Here is a 15,005-nt window from a genome sequence, read left to right on the forward strand (position 1 = left end):
TTAATCACTCACTCATACATTCAGTCATGCACCTACTAAATCCTTCATCCAGACACTTATACATCCACTCATTCTTCAATATGTAAGACATTTGAGATGTCATCAGTGATGTCATTTGAGATGTCATCAGTGATGTCATCAGTCATGTCATTGAGATGTCATCAGTGATGTCATCAGTGATGTCATTTGAGATGTCATCAGTGATGTCATCAGTGATGTCACTGACCATGTCATGAATGATGTAATATGTGACATGATCAGCAGTGGATTGCGGGTGCGCGATATATAGTTAGTACAACTAACTATATATGGAATTTCAATGGTTTTGTGTGAGTAAAATAAGGTTTTGTAAATGCTAATCCCTAACTATATATGGTCTATAACCTATGGTTTTTTCAGTGAATTTTCAAGGTTTTGTAAATGCTAATTCCTAACTATATATGGTCTATAACCTATGGTTTTTTCAGTGAATATATATATATATACATACATATATATATATATATATATATATACACACACACATATATTTCTTGGAAACTGTCAAGAGTTGGAGCACAATATATATATATATATATATATATATATATATATATATATATATATATATATATATATATATATATAGGGGTTGTATGTGAAATGGCATTAATGAGATATATATATATATATATATATATATATATATATATATATATACGCACACATATATATATATATATATATATATATATATATATATATATATACACACACACATATATATATATATACCCACACATATATCTATATATAAACACACGCGCACATATATATATATATATATATATATATATATATGGAGGTTGTATGTGAAATGGCATTAATGATGCTTCATATTATTGTGAGCTATTTTCATCATACTGTTATACTTCTAATGCAATACTCCTTTATAGGGTAATATACACAAAAGTAGCTTGGATGATATCATCAGTGATGTCATAAATTATGTCACAGAACATATCATGAGTGATGAAATATGTGAGGGAATCAGCAGTTCATTGGCGATGGCGCAAGTTATAGTTAGCTTTGAAACTATAACCAGTGAATTTCTGTGTTTTTTTTGTAGTTCAAAACATTACGTGGCATTGAAATTTTCACCTATTACGTCATTTTAATATTTAGTTTTTTCAGTGAAGTTCTAAGGTTTAAAAAAAAATCATATCCTATTATCACACCTAACTACAACATATCACATTCACCTTTGTTTTTTTCAGTGAATATATACACCATAACCTTATATTGAGTTGTCAGAAAACTATTTTCCTGGTGACCATTTTGCCTAGGAAGGATGCAGCCCTGTGACCTATGAAGGAGTCCTTACTTGTCCCGGACAGCCTGGATGGCTTCAGCAGCGCTCTCATAGTTGTGTTTCTCCATATGCCGGTACATGGTGCTCAGCTCGACCTGCCTTCGAAAATAAATATCCACTGAACTCTGCTTCACCGTGGCATAGATGAACTTGTCAGAAGGGTTGCGCAGCTGGAATAAAAAGTGAACATATAATACTTTAGGAGCAGCAGTCATATAGTTAAGTTAGTGAGGATAAAAGTAGAAACATTTTTCTGCACGATATCAAAATTATCCTGGCTCGTTTTTCTCTGAGCGAGACAACCATTTGACAATGTCTTTGATGACGATTATATAATTTTATATTTACATTAAAAAGTACAGTGAATGCTAAAACTAAAGCCTCTACACTCAGAATATATGCTTAAATGGACTTGATCTGCTATTAGCTAAATATAGCATAAACTTTGACAATGACGAAGCAAGCACCTAGTTATAATGCATGGATGTGCAAGAGAGAGAGCTGGTGCTCTGAACTGAACAGGAAGAGAACTACACGGGTCTTAGACATCTGAAAAATCAACCCAGAAATATGTTGTTGATGCTATTTTATCAGATAATCTAAGATAAGGCACCTCTGCAGGATCAGAGATGGTTTTAACCTCAAGAACACGAGGCAATGTATCAGCATATCTAGGCTGAATGAAGGCTGATAGCCAGAAACCGGTCCTTGGATGCTTGATTCCGGTCTGGGAAAGACATGGCTTGGTAGTTCGGACTGGACTGTTCCCATGAGGCACAGGGTCAGAGCTGATTTGCATATAGCCAGTGTCTAACCCAGGGTGGTGTGGAGTGCAAAAAAACGATGGATTTAGGCCCAGATCCTTGTACTGGGGTGAATGTATGACATTGTTCTACATTCTGTCCATCAACTGTGTTTTTTGCAATTTTCACCCCGAGTGGGCTGGGTATGCTCAGACGTGAGTCCCAGGCTCTCCACACCACTGGAGTCAAGCCATCCAGGCTGAATGAAGGCTGATAGCCAGAAACCGGTCCTTGGATGCTTGATTCCGGTCTGGGAAAGACATGGCTTGGTAGTTCGGACTGGACTGTTCCCATGAGGCACAGGGTCAGAGCTGATTTGCATATAGCCAGTGTCTAACCCAGGGTGGTGTGGAGTGCAAAAAAACGATGGATTTAGGCCCAGATCCTTGTACTGGGGTGAATGTATGACATTGTTCTACATTCTGTCCATCAACTGTGTTTTTTGCAATGTATCAGCATAGTCAATTAAAGAAGCCTTAAGTCAAGAAGGCTCAAGTTCAGTAAAGTTTATAAACAATGTAGGTTTATTAACCCCTTCCGTGCATGCGGCGCACGTTCAGCGGACGTCGCGTGCACTACCTCGGTAGTGCTGCGCACGTCCGCTGAACGTTCCGTCCCCGCCCGCGCAATAGAACGTTCCGCACTAATGCGGAACCTTCGGCGCAGCGGAGGGGTTAAATATTAAAGTGCAATACAGAAGGCAAAAATAATAGTTTGTCAGAATGCATGGTGAATTAATATAGGGAAATAGCATAAGGACCAATTGGATGCAGCACAGAGTCTGACATGAAGTCAAGTGCCAGAGCAAAAATGTTGTAAATCCTAAGGAAGAAACGCAGATTGACGAGGGTCCGCTCTCCATGTCGGACCAAACTTGAACAATGGCTTACCTCCAAATGTGTGGTCTTATATAATTAAATTCACAGCGAAAATCACATTGGCAGCATAAAGTGATCACATCATCGTTCAGATTGACAACTCAGGGTACAAAATGTAATTAAGCTTCATCTAAAACCATCCCCTGCTGAATATTAATCAGCCCCTTTTGACTTAATTTCATCTGATGTGTCAGTACACATCTAGTTACATACAAAACAATGACAATTTCACATTATGAATAGGCCTACCATGGTACAGGCAGGAAGTATGTAGCAAAATGGATTTCTCTGGAGCTCGAAAACAGCATGTCAGTACAGAGCTTTTCATAGTGAATATTTTGTTAAGTATGACGTGAGGGGTAATTAAAACACTCACACGTCATGACTGCGTTTAGATTCAAGCTGGAGGTTATGCCTTGGTCGGGCCGTGTTCAGTCAAGCAGAGGGAACTACAGTTTTCCAAGGTGTACTGTTTTTGATTAATTGCGAAAATGTACAGAATATTAGGCCCACATTTTTTATAAATAAGAAATATTTATCTCAATATGACAGGACTATCATTCCTATTCAGCCCATCAAGAGGAGTCATATGACTAGAGTGCAAAATAATTGTTTGTTGATTTGAGCGAAAGGCAAAGGTTTGGAACCCCAAGTTTCTTCGCCTACCTATGTTGTCATGTGATGCTCCCTATACACCCCCAATTGTGTTTCTGGTGTGGGTATTTCATAAATATTCTTATATCTTTACTATACACTTGCATCTGTAATTTATGTGTGGTTTCTTTCCTCCGTAGCATGATCTATTTGTTGTACATTTTGCATATTTTATGCTGCATTTGTTTTGTTTTTGAGTATCTAGGATTGATCAAAAATGCAAATAAAATGTAAAATCAATGTTTTCATGTACGAAAGGGGACCACACTGTTCTCCCAAAGCTCTCCGACAGCGTTGACACAAGTTACACAAAGGACACTTTTATATTTTTGGACCAGTGACCAAAAGCTCTAGCGAGAGTTTGAGGAAGTATTTTCCGGCAATGAACATGCGTTAGAATAATTGTGCAATTAGACGGGATTATATTTTTGGAACTGTTTTTTCTACAGACTTGCGAACTGAGGAAACGAATTCCCTGTCTAGGGTAAGCAGGCCTAACAAGGATGAGCTCATATTCCAAAGTGCATTGAACCATTTCCCTTGACCCTTTTGGGCCCCAGGGGCCCCACCTCTGGTGCCTGCCCCATTTTTAAATATTTAATTACAAAAAGGGAGGGGGATGCACTGCCCCCCTCCCAAGGCCAATTTTAGCCCCTGGGACACCCAGGTAGCTGCTGACATGCAGATCCCTGGGTGTATAAAGCAAAGTGTGCTATGCTTTGAGCAAGCAAGAGCAAAATGCTCCTGCTTGCTCAAACTGGAGCACTTGTTTGCTATGGCATGGCGGGAGCAATGCTTCCGCCATGCCATAGCAAACAACATTGCCCAGGGGTAGGCACCCAGGACATTGCTGGAGTTGGACCTGTGGGGTGGCAATGGCTTGAGGCATAGGGTATTCCTACTCTTCCCCTTTTTCTTTATTTTCACTTTTTAGGGGGGTCCTCGGCTTGAAGCCGACTTCCAAGATCGCTGCCAACACTAGGTTAAGTTATGCACTTATTTCTGCCAAATGAAGCCCGAAGTGGGTTCCCGCTTGTTACGGTGTCCTCAATCCTTCGTGCAGACTCCACGATGTGAACGAGGTAGCACCAGCCCAGGATCTCAAGGGCACCATGTGGAGGGGATTCACTGTCCACATCATGGAGTCTGCACAAAGGATTGAGGACACCGTAACAAGAGGGGGCCCACTTCGGGATTCATTTGGCAGAAATAAGTGCACCTTTTACTTTGATGGAATAACCGGGACTACATCCCCCACAAGTCTTCATTGATCCCATCAGGGTGGGACTATGTATTAATTAAGGGAGCTGCCCACCACAGCATGATCTTAATGACAGCCTGTGACAAAGAGGAAACTCGAAACGCGTCTGCGTTTCGGAAAGCTGCTGATCCAGCCTGCTAACGACGAGTGTCCATACCTTTAATAAAGGCTGGTAACCTTGTGCAGAACTGTGTGCGTCTCAAGTGAGTTACCATGTGTTTAAATATGAAGGCGGAGGCTCATCCGCCGCGGCAGCACCAGCCCAGGATCTCAAGGGTACCACTTGGAGGGGATTCACCATCCACATCGTGGAGTCTGCATGAAGGATTGAAGACACCGTAACAAGCGGGGCCCACTTTGGGCTTCATTTGGCAGAAATAAGTGCACCTTTTACTTTTATGGAATAACCGGGACTACAATTTCCACAAGTCTTCATTGAGCCCATTAGGGTGGGACTATGTATTAATTAAGGGAGCTCCCCCCCCACGGCACGATATTTCCAACAGCCTGTGATAAAGAGGAAACTCAAAACGTGTTGGCGTTTCGGAAGGCTGCTAATCCAGCCTGCTAACAACGAGTGTCCATACCTTTAATAAAGGCTGGTAACCTTGTGCAGAACTGTGTGCGTCTCAAGTGAGTTACATGTGTTTGAATATGAAGGTGGAGGCTCATCCGCCGAGGCAGCACCTGCCGGGGATCTCAAGGGCACCACGTGGAGGGGATTCACCGTCCACATAGTAGAGTCTGCATGAAGGATTGAAGACACCGTAACAAGCGGGGCCCACTTTGGGCTTCATTTGGCAGAAATAAGTGCACCTTTTACATTGATGGAATAACCGGGACTACAACTCCCACAAATCTTCATTGAGCCCATTAGGGTGGGACTATGTATTAATTAAGGGAGCTGCCCACCACAGCACAATTTTTCCGACAGCCTGTGATAAAGAAACTCGAAACGCGTCGGCGTTTTGGAAAGCTGCTGATCCAGCCTTCTAACGACGAGTGTCCATACCTTTAATAAAGGCTGGTACCCTTGTGCAGAACTGTGTCCGTCTCAAGTGAGTGACCATGTGTTGCTCGAAAGGCATTACCAGAAAGAAAGAATAAATAATTAATTTTGCCTGCAGTTCCAGTGGTTCGTGATTCTTTTCATGGCAGAAGCAGTGTGAAATGGCGCTGTGAGCTACTACAGCTTTCATCCTTCATTTTTAACAAACTTTACATTGGTTACTACACCATCACAGTGATGCCTCTTTTCAATACTCCAGTATATAATGGCTGATTATTTTCACGTACAAATATTGCATTGTATTGTATTGTATTGTGATTGTAATTATATAGCCCTCACTACTTCTGAAAAGGTGATGAAGTTCTTTATGGCATGTAGCATGCTGTTCCCGAACCGAAGATTAGTGGTTAATCCATTGGCTATTGTTTATTGTTGGTTATTTGTGAGTGGGAATCTGTTATCAGTGAAACAAGTCCAGGAATTCTATGTCAGGACCGGAGGTGAAGATTATTCTATTACAAAGTTCCAACGATAACAGGACACCTGCGGTGAGTAGATGAAGAACTTTAATGAATACCATCATCACCAACCAAGATCAGTAGCTTCACCCTCCAGTTCCCAGCTCCAACGGATCTCCCAGGGATACTCCTCTCATAACATTCTAAGATGACCCATACCAACAGAGGTAAGTGACATCATTACATTTTAAGCCTAATACAACACATGTTTTCTCTTTTTGCTCTATTTTTTACATTAGCCTTGTTTAAGAAACAACGGAAAGTACCTTTCCCACCAGCTATAGAGAAAGGACAAAGAAAAACATCAGCCAATAGTGATACCGAGAGTCTAATTATAGTCCTTTCTCAGTTGTCATGGCACATCTTTATTCACTGCTCCGCAGGCTCAAGATCCACTATCTCTGGAGTTTTATCAATACAAAAGTATATGGATTCCTTAACATAATTGCCTTTTCTCCCACAACAGGTGATGCCGCAGGAACACAGCTCAGCGCTCCACATGTGGCGCTGATGCTTTTCTGATTTTGCAGTCCGCTTTAACACAGTGATGGCCTCAGTTCCTAGAGGGTGCTCACATCTAAGTAAACTCTACCATAGAGGCACGCAACACACTTCTCCAACGGTGCACATTACTCCATTTGAATCGGAGCAGTGTGACAGTTTCAAGAGCCTTGGCCCTGCGGCACCTGGAGCAAGACGCCTCTGACAAGCGGTCCATAGAAGAGTAGTATGCTCCCATACTGGCAGTACCATAGCTCCCCATCATAGCCTTCGGCTGTATATACGAACATAAACCCACAATACACCATATAGAGTCAGATTGTATGGAGAAGGATGTCCACCCTACCTTCCCTTTAATGGCGAGTTTTGTGACATAGTGGATGCATCTACCCAACAATCAGTCACCTCTGCCATTGCCTTTATTGAATGCATACAAATGCAGGTAACCTATCATTACCCAGAACCTCTCATCCCAGTGAATTCTCTATCAGGCCAACAACCACCCTTGCAGCAAGCGGGTCTCCAAGATGAATGCCCCTATCCCTCCCTAGAAAGAAAAGTTGCGCTGATACCAGAGATTGACACCAGAATGGACACCTTCTTAGGAAAGGACATCTGAGACCCCAAGAAAGTTATTGACAGCTCGTGGCAGTCATGCCAGGATAAACTGTTTTACATTACAGGGCCTCTCACAAAAATCCTGGGCACAGCCTATTTCTCCAGAAATCTTGTCCAGTTGGGCACAGCGGGCAATCATCTTTTTATGGGAAAGCTTAACTGTGTATTGTCCACTGAATGCAGAAGATCCCTCCTTATCAAGGTGGATTCCAAGCTCGGAGATCAGGCATCCTCCAAAGCAAGGCCCATTGCTCAAGGGGATTTGATCAGAGACCCTGATGTTAAAGAGTTGGGCAAGTTTGTGGCCACCTTTACATTCCTGGAAAAAAACCAGACTTCAATTAAATGGATTTTTGACCCTAAGGTTTTACTCTGGGCTGGTGTGGTAGGGGGTGCTCAGCCGGCCGCTGACTTTCAACTGCCCCCTCAGAGACCAAAGCTCTTGATGCAGCCAATGGCATGAACAGCCGAGGTTTGGACGACATCGTTACAGAGGTGGAAGAGGAGGACCTCGAGGAAACTCACAACGCATTGGTTCCGGTAAGTGTTCTCCCTTCTTCCCAACTAAAAGTGGTAAGGCAATTGGATCAATTTGTCCACAATTTGGAAAATATTAAATCTGAAGCCTTGGTTCTCCAGACAATATGAGGATTCCACATAGAGCTTTAGGGGGCTCCATTTCTAAAGAAGATTCTTTCATGGTATCTCAAGTTCTTAAGTAACTACTAAACAAAGGATGTATATCCCCTTTTAAACTTCATCCAAGGGGCTTTGTAAGCAATTTTTTCCTGGTGGAGTTTAATTGTTGTGAAGAAGACACGTCATAGTTATGGAGTAATCCTTTATTAGTTGAGGAGCAAATAAAGCATGACTGACATTCCAGATACCTCCAATTCAACTGCCACAAGATCAAGTAAAGAATTCTACATGACATACATAACCTTCTAACATTATGTAATCCAATCCTACTTCACAATATTCTAACTAAGAACATAAGGATGAGAACATAACATTAATGAATGGCTGGTATATCACCACTTCAAGAAGGAAGGAATTCACCTCCTGAGGTACAACCTAAGACCATTAGATTTGATGATTTTTTTAATCTCAAGGATGTCTATCTTACAATTCCCATCTTTCCACAGATTCCTCCAATTTATGTGGGCTTACCAGCCATACGAGTTCATGTCCTCATCTGCCTATTGTCCACATCATAGTGCATCACCAAGGTTCTATGCCCAGTCATGGTAGCTTTGCAAGCCCAAGGCATTCACCTAATAGTCTGCCTGGATAATATCCCATTATTGGACCAATAGCCAAAAGAAAGTTTGAGAACATTTTCAAATGCACATGCATCTCTAGGAAGGCCTGGGATTTGTCATCAATGCAAAGTAATTGCTACTATCCCCAGCTCAAAGGAAAACCTTCCTCTGGTTTGTTATACATTCCCAAAAAACCACACTGAGCTAAAAGATTGCGAAGATCAGCCAAGAACTCCACAAGGCTCTATCAATTGAGCAGACCTCTTTGAGGCAAATAGCACGAGTGGTAAGGCTACTATAATTGTCAATCCAAGCAGTATTTCCAGGCCCTTGCCATTACAGGGCTGTTCAACGCATAAAAGCTCATCACTTACACAAGGTTCCCTTGACAGAGGACATGAAAGAAGAAATGTGATGTTGGCTTATGCACATGGAATACCTTCCCGGAAAATCAATGCAGTGGCAGACTGGAATTAGAGGCACCTTGAGGACATGAGACTGTGGAAATTGTACCTCTTTGTAAAGATGTACAGGTCCACCTGGTTGAGGTGACTTGGCTGGTGTCTCGAGAAGGACGTGGATCCCGCGAGGTCCGATGTTGTACTTATCCTGACATTTTTGTTCTCTTTGGCATTTCAGGATTTAGCATGCAGATCAGTGAATGCCTTCCAGTGAGCCATTTTGTCAGGATATTTTCCACTCAAGGAGTCATCCATTGGTAAGGAAACTGATGAGGGGCATACGACTATCTCTGCCTCCCAAATCATTGTACTCAACCCATTGGGACGTAAACAATGTTCTTAATCTCTTCCTGTCACGGAAAAGCAACAAATATCTTTCTCAAAAAGAGCTTCAGGTAAGTTGGCCATGTATTTTGCCTCTTATTCTGCAGGAGAGGGTCAGACTTTAAAGCACTGGAGTTACAGGTTTCCACCCTGGAGATACTTTCCTTGAGGCTGATTCACAAACGTAAACTTACACTTTTGTGTAAGTTTATGATTGTTTGCTATTTACAAAGGGATTTCCATGTAACATCTTTATGAGTGCGAAGTCTCTGTACATAAAAAGATAGGTCTTTTTACGTGCAGAGACTCTGCACTTGTAAAGATACTACTTGTAAATCCCTTTGTGAATAGCAAACAATCATAAAGGTACAGAAAAGTGTATGTGTACCTTTGTGAATCAGGCCTCATATGTCTAGATTAACAAAATGTAAATCTAGATTATTTTGTTATCCGGCATTTAACAATCATCCTAAAATATCTGTGGTGAAATGCATTAAAGCATATGACATTATGACCAATGAATTCCGACCCCAAGCAAAACCCTTTCATGCAGTCGTTCTCTCCTACCATTGCAAGATGAGTCAGATGTATCATACAAGAGGCCGGTATTGACAGTTCCAAGTTCGGAGCACATTCTGCTAGAGGCACCATGGCTTCGAAAGCCTTTACTCTAGGGGCCCAGTTGGAGAAAATTCTGAACCCTTCATATTGGTCCTCGTATTCAATGTTTAAACAATTCTATTTCAAACAGGTGGTAGATATGGCATCCTTGATGGTCAATAGGTTTTGAATGAGCAGAATCCTCGCCTTCAGTCCTGACATAGAATTAAAGATTTCCTAGCTTTCATAACAAAAAGTTTCAGTTCTTTTAAGGACTCAGGGGTGAGGATTATCCCACCCAGAGATCAGTTGATCAGGACCCCATAAAAGTTCTGGAGACTGGGAAGTGGACTGATAACATATGTTTGGACAGTCAGTAACATTTCCCATTGGTATGTTCAATTAATTTTGATGCAAATGCTACAAGGTACTTGTGTGTTTAATAGTAATTTAATAGTAATTGGGGCAAGAGTTCTATAATGAATGTCTTATTTAAGAGGGCATAGTTTCACTTAAGGTGTTTGTCTTCTTGTAGAAAGTGCAGTATCCAAGCATGAGTAATATGCTGTAAGGATTGGACCTTTGTTGTGCAGACAAATAGGGGCATGATTAGACTTTCTGTATTCCTGCTGGCTGATGTTTTTCTTCTTCCTTTCACCCAGGATGATGAAAAGGTAAAGGTAGTGTCTGTTGATGTTAAACAAGGCTGCTGCAAAATAATTAAGCGAAGAGAGAAAGCATAATCCTCGGCTCCAAGTCCTTAATAGAATTGAAACTTTCTGTTATGAAAGCTAGTAAAGTTTTCATTCACTACGATATCCTTCTGGTACATTAAATGTAAAGGAATTTAATGTGGTCATTAAATATACCCGACCTGATCTTTCAGAAAGCCTCGGAAAGCTCTATAGACATTTCACCCAATACAGTCAAGTGGAGGTAGCATTTTGGAAATTCGGTCATTCAACCAGGGTTCTCCGGCAGGAGTCTAATTACAGTAACCTTTTCACTATTATAGTTTGATACTTCCATTTGTTTTGGCTCCTGACCACTCTAAAGAGGGAAGTAAAATGGTTCAAATACAGTGCCGGACTGGTCGTAGCGGGCACCGGGCGTTTCCCCAGTGGGCCGCTAGGATGGGGGGCGATTTTGGGCCCCTGGGGGCCGTTTTTGTTACAGGGCCGTTTTTGCAGCAAAGCTGCAAAATCGGCCCTGTAACAAAATCACGCAATACTGACCCTGGCAAACAGCTCGGCCGCTCCCAGGGGGGCCGGCCGAGGTCTTTGCCATGGTCAGTTTTGGTTCCCAGTCCGGCGCTGCTCAAGTATGCTACACACTTGAAGAAATCCTATGGCAGGATCCAGTTTTTGCCCTATTTTGCAACCAAAAAGAATATGTACACAACGTTCAGCAATGAATCCGTTATCGCTGGGCATTTTAGGGCCCTGATTTGAGCCTAAGTGAGACAATACAACACAGTGTGATCAGAAGCCTTGCAAGGAAGCCATGGGCCCCAAGGAAATAAATGGAAATGCATTCCATGCCACTGGGTAGGCAGAAAGGACAAAATCAGTTTCAATCACCCTCTCAGATCGCTTGGCATTGGTGACACTGCACCCACTGCATTATTGATAGTTTTTTGATAATATCGATAATGTGTTTATTGTATAGTTAATAACAACCGTAAGAATTTACATAGTACAGCGTTCTGCAAACATCAATTTAAAATAATTACAAATTTACATAAAATGTCCCTTCATTTCGTGAACTCAGCATAAAATGTATAAAAACAATTCATAAATCAGTATTTACATATTTCACAATCTTTATAAGAGGCATCCATCTAGCTTCAAGCCGTGAGTCTGAAAATGAATGGCAATTGTTCAATACATGATATATGTATCTCAAGTAGTCTGCGCACACACCTGTTTCGTCTCCTCCTCGTTTTGTCACTTCCGTCCCAAATTGAGATGATCTCATTAAGGTGCTACTGCTTTCAGTGATTTATCATGAGCTTGCAAAAACATTATTATTCTACAAGTCATTTGGGGGTCAGATGGATCCAAACCTCTAATGATGGCGGTTCTACACGAACGTATTCCCCTATCCAGGAAGATTTTCTTTAGAAAAGTGACACGCTCTAATTGCAGCTTCTTGCAATGGCATATTAGATTAATTAAGTCTTCCTTTTCGTAGCCACAAAGACGGCATACTTTTAACTCAATATTCTTCCAAGGTGGTTCGTCGGCCAGGGTAGGAAGTTTGCCCAAACGCAGTGCCATTGATAGCTATACCCTGGAGCATGATTGTGTCATAAATGTAGAGTCTAGGGATATGCAATGAGTGGATCTAGTGTAATTAAATCGCCATCAGTACAAATCACATTTTCACAGTCAAAGTAACTCAACACCAGCTGAGAGGTTTTACTTATAGAAATGGGGCAACAAACACTTGCTCATCCTCACAATGAGGGTGCTCAGAAGCAGCACTGTAAAGTAGACATGAAGTTAACACTAGAAAGAACACATCTGTCAGTACCAATTCCGGGAGTTAACTCAGCCTCTATCTGAAAAAGCGAAATACACGTGCTGATGTGCTGACATCATAATGTCACACAAAAGTCTCGAAACTTGCATAATTTCACTGACAGGTTTTCTACTCAGATGTCTCACACATATTCTATTATGATTTTGAACATACAATATTTACAATGTGGACCAGTATGTGGATCTAAAGACAAGAACAGCAAGCTGAAAGAGTAGCTAATTGCAGTGATTTATTCATGTGTGGGCAATATCAGTCACATTAAAAGGGAATTCAGCACCACTGCACACCTGCATTACTCAGTGTTATTCAAAAATAAGAAGTCAGCCTGGTCCTGGCATAGAAAGATAGTAAAAAGTTAGAGCATCAAAGAGCAAAAAAAAGAAGGAGTTGGCGGAAATGGGGAAGAAGAGATCCACAGTCACGAATCAGAAAAACAAAGGTTGGGATCTCTAATGCTGCTGGAAGGATGTATGTTTAGAAGATGTAGAATAAGCCCACTGGCAGGTGATGAATATCAAGCTACTGCCCCGGTTACTTATTGGTAACCTTCCTTACTCTGAGGTCTGGTCTTCCTCGCCACTATAAAAGCACAACGAGCTTTAGTCTCCCTACAGAAATTTCCAAGAAAAAGTTAGCTTACTGGATCCCCATCCCTCAATACGGCCGACTTCTTCTTCCTCCATACACTATAAAAAGGAAGATTAACCAAAAAGGACCTGTCTTCTCAGACCCTTAACATATTTTATCCACATTCAGGTTCCAACTAAAACTGCTTGGGTCATCAAACCCAGACAAGCATGCCCCTCCAGCCGGGCAACCATCCTATTGAACTGTGGCAAAGAAAGATGTTGACAGCTAGATTGGATAACAATATACATCGATGGTGAATATTTACATCTCTACTGGAATACCAGTCTCCATGATAGCATCCTGTGTCCCTAGGTCTTTCTCAATTAGGTAACTGATTCCATCCCCCATTACTTCCGTAAGTCGTCCCATGAATCTCAACACCTTTCCGGAGAACAAAAACATTCCCATTTCGCATCCCATACTTACCTGCTTCTCATCACTTGCTTTACATCAAAAGTAAGGAAATCTCACACCTTGAACAGGACTATGGAAACTAATTATCGTTGGGAAATATGACAGCAATGGTCCAATTACTTCTACTGCACCTGCCATTCATAGTACTAATGGAGCCATCACACTCGAACCGTTCATCCTGCCATAACGACCCCTAGTGCTACTATGTCCTATAGCCCTACAACACCAGGTTTTTAAGATAAAGGCTTGGATAGTGTCTTTGAGTTGGTCTACAACAAAAAACTTAGAAAGTTGCCCAGACTAAAGAATGGAGAAAAACTGGTCCCAAATCCGTGGAACAACCAAACCTGACAGCCTGGATACCAGTCAGTGGCTATTATCCGATCTGTACGTCAGTCAGAATGTAGTCACATCTACTACATCACTGGCCCCACAACCAGCACATTGATCAAGGAGGGGGATCATTTGGCTCCATTACCTTTCCTATTCTACATAGCCTTTCTACACAATACCCCGAGGTATAAGGCCACCCACAAGGCACCACATGGCAACAACAACAACTGTGTTCCTTTAGGTCAATCTAGGGACCTTAATGCCAATGCGATTTTTTATTCCCATGTTAGGCTATTTTCAGAAACTGGTAATCACATCCTCCTTATCATAGAACAGTGGAAGCCCATTAAAGTTAACAAGCATTGAAAATGCAATAGGTCTCGCAATAGAAGAGTTTGACATTTTTCGTTTTGCAAATGGATGAGTGGCGTTGCGTGGCTGAGTGGCGTTGCGTGGCTGAGTGGCGTTGCGTGGCTGAGTGGCTGAGTGGCGTTGCGTGGCTGAGTGGCGTTGCGTGGCTGAGTGGCGTTGCGTGGCTGAGTGGCGTTGCGTGGCTGAGTGGCGTTGCGTGGCTGAGTGGCGTTGCGTGGCTGAGTGGCGTTGTGTGGCTGAGTGGCGTTGCGTGGCTGAGTGGCGTTGCGTGGCTGAGTGGCGTTGCGTGGCTGAGTAGCGTTGCGTGGCTGAGTGGCGTTGCGTGGGTGAGTGGCGTTGCGTGGGTGAGTGGCGTTGCGTGGGTGAGTGGCGTTGCGTGGGTGAGTGGCGTTGCGTGAGTGAGTGGCGTTGCGTGGGTGAGTGGAGTTGCGTGGGTGAGTGGCGTTGCGTGGGTGAGTGGCGTTGCGTGGGT

The 15,005-nt window shown here is 42.2% G+C and overlaps 1 protein-coding gene across 4 annotated transcripts in view; it reads right to left on the bottom strand.

Moving 5' to 3' along the window:
• GRIN1 (glutamate ionotropic receptor NMDA type subunit 1) overlaps positions 1 to 15,005 on the bottom strand; it is a 778,837-nt gene that overhangs the window by 270,772 nt on the left and 493,060 nt on the right. For all 4 annotated transcript variants that reach the window (XM_078642154.1, XM_078642156.1, XM_078642155.1 and 1 more), the window contains exon 16: positions 1,364 to 1,521. In XM_078642154.1, coding sequence (XP_078498280.1) covers positions 1,364 to 1,521 — 158 coding nt within the window. The remainder of the gene's footprint in view (positions 1 to 1,363; positions 1,522 to 15,005) is intronic.

This window comes from Lissotriton helveticus, chromosome 5_1 (genome assembly GCF_964261635.1).
Source record: "Lissotriton helveticus chromosome 5_1, aLisHel1.1, whole genome shotgun sequence".
In the NCBI taxonomy this organism is placed as follows: domain Eukaryota; kingdom Metazoa; phylum Chordata; class Amphibia; order Caudata; family Salamandridae; genus Lissotriton; species Lissotriton helveticus.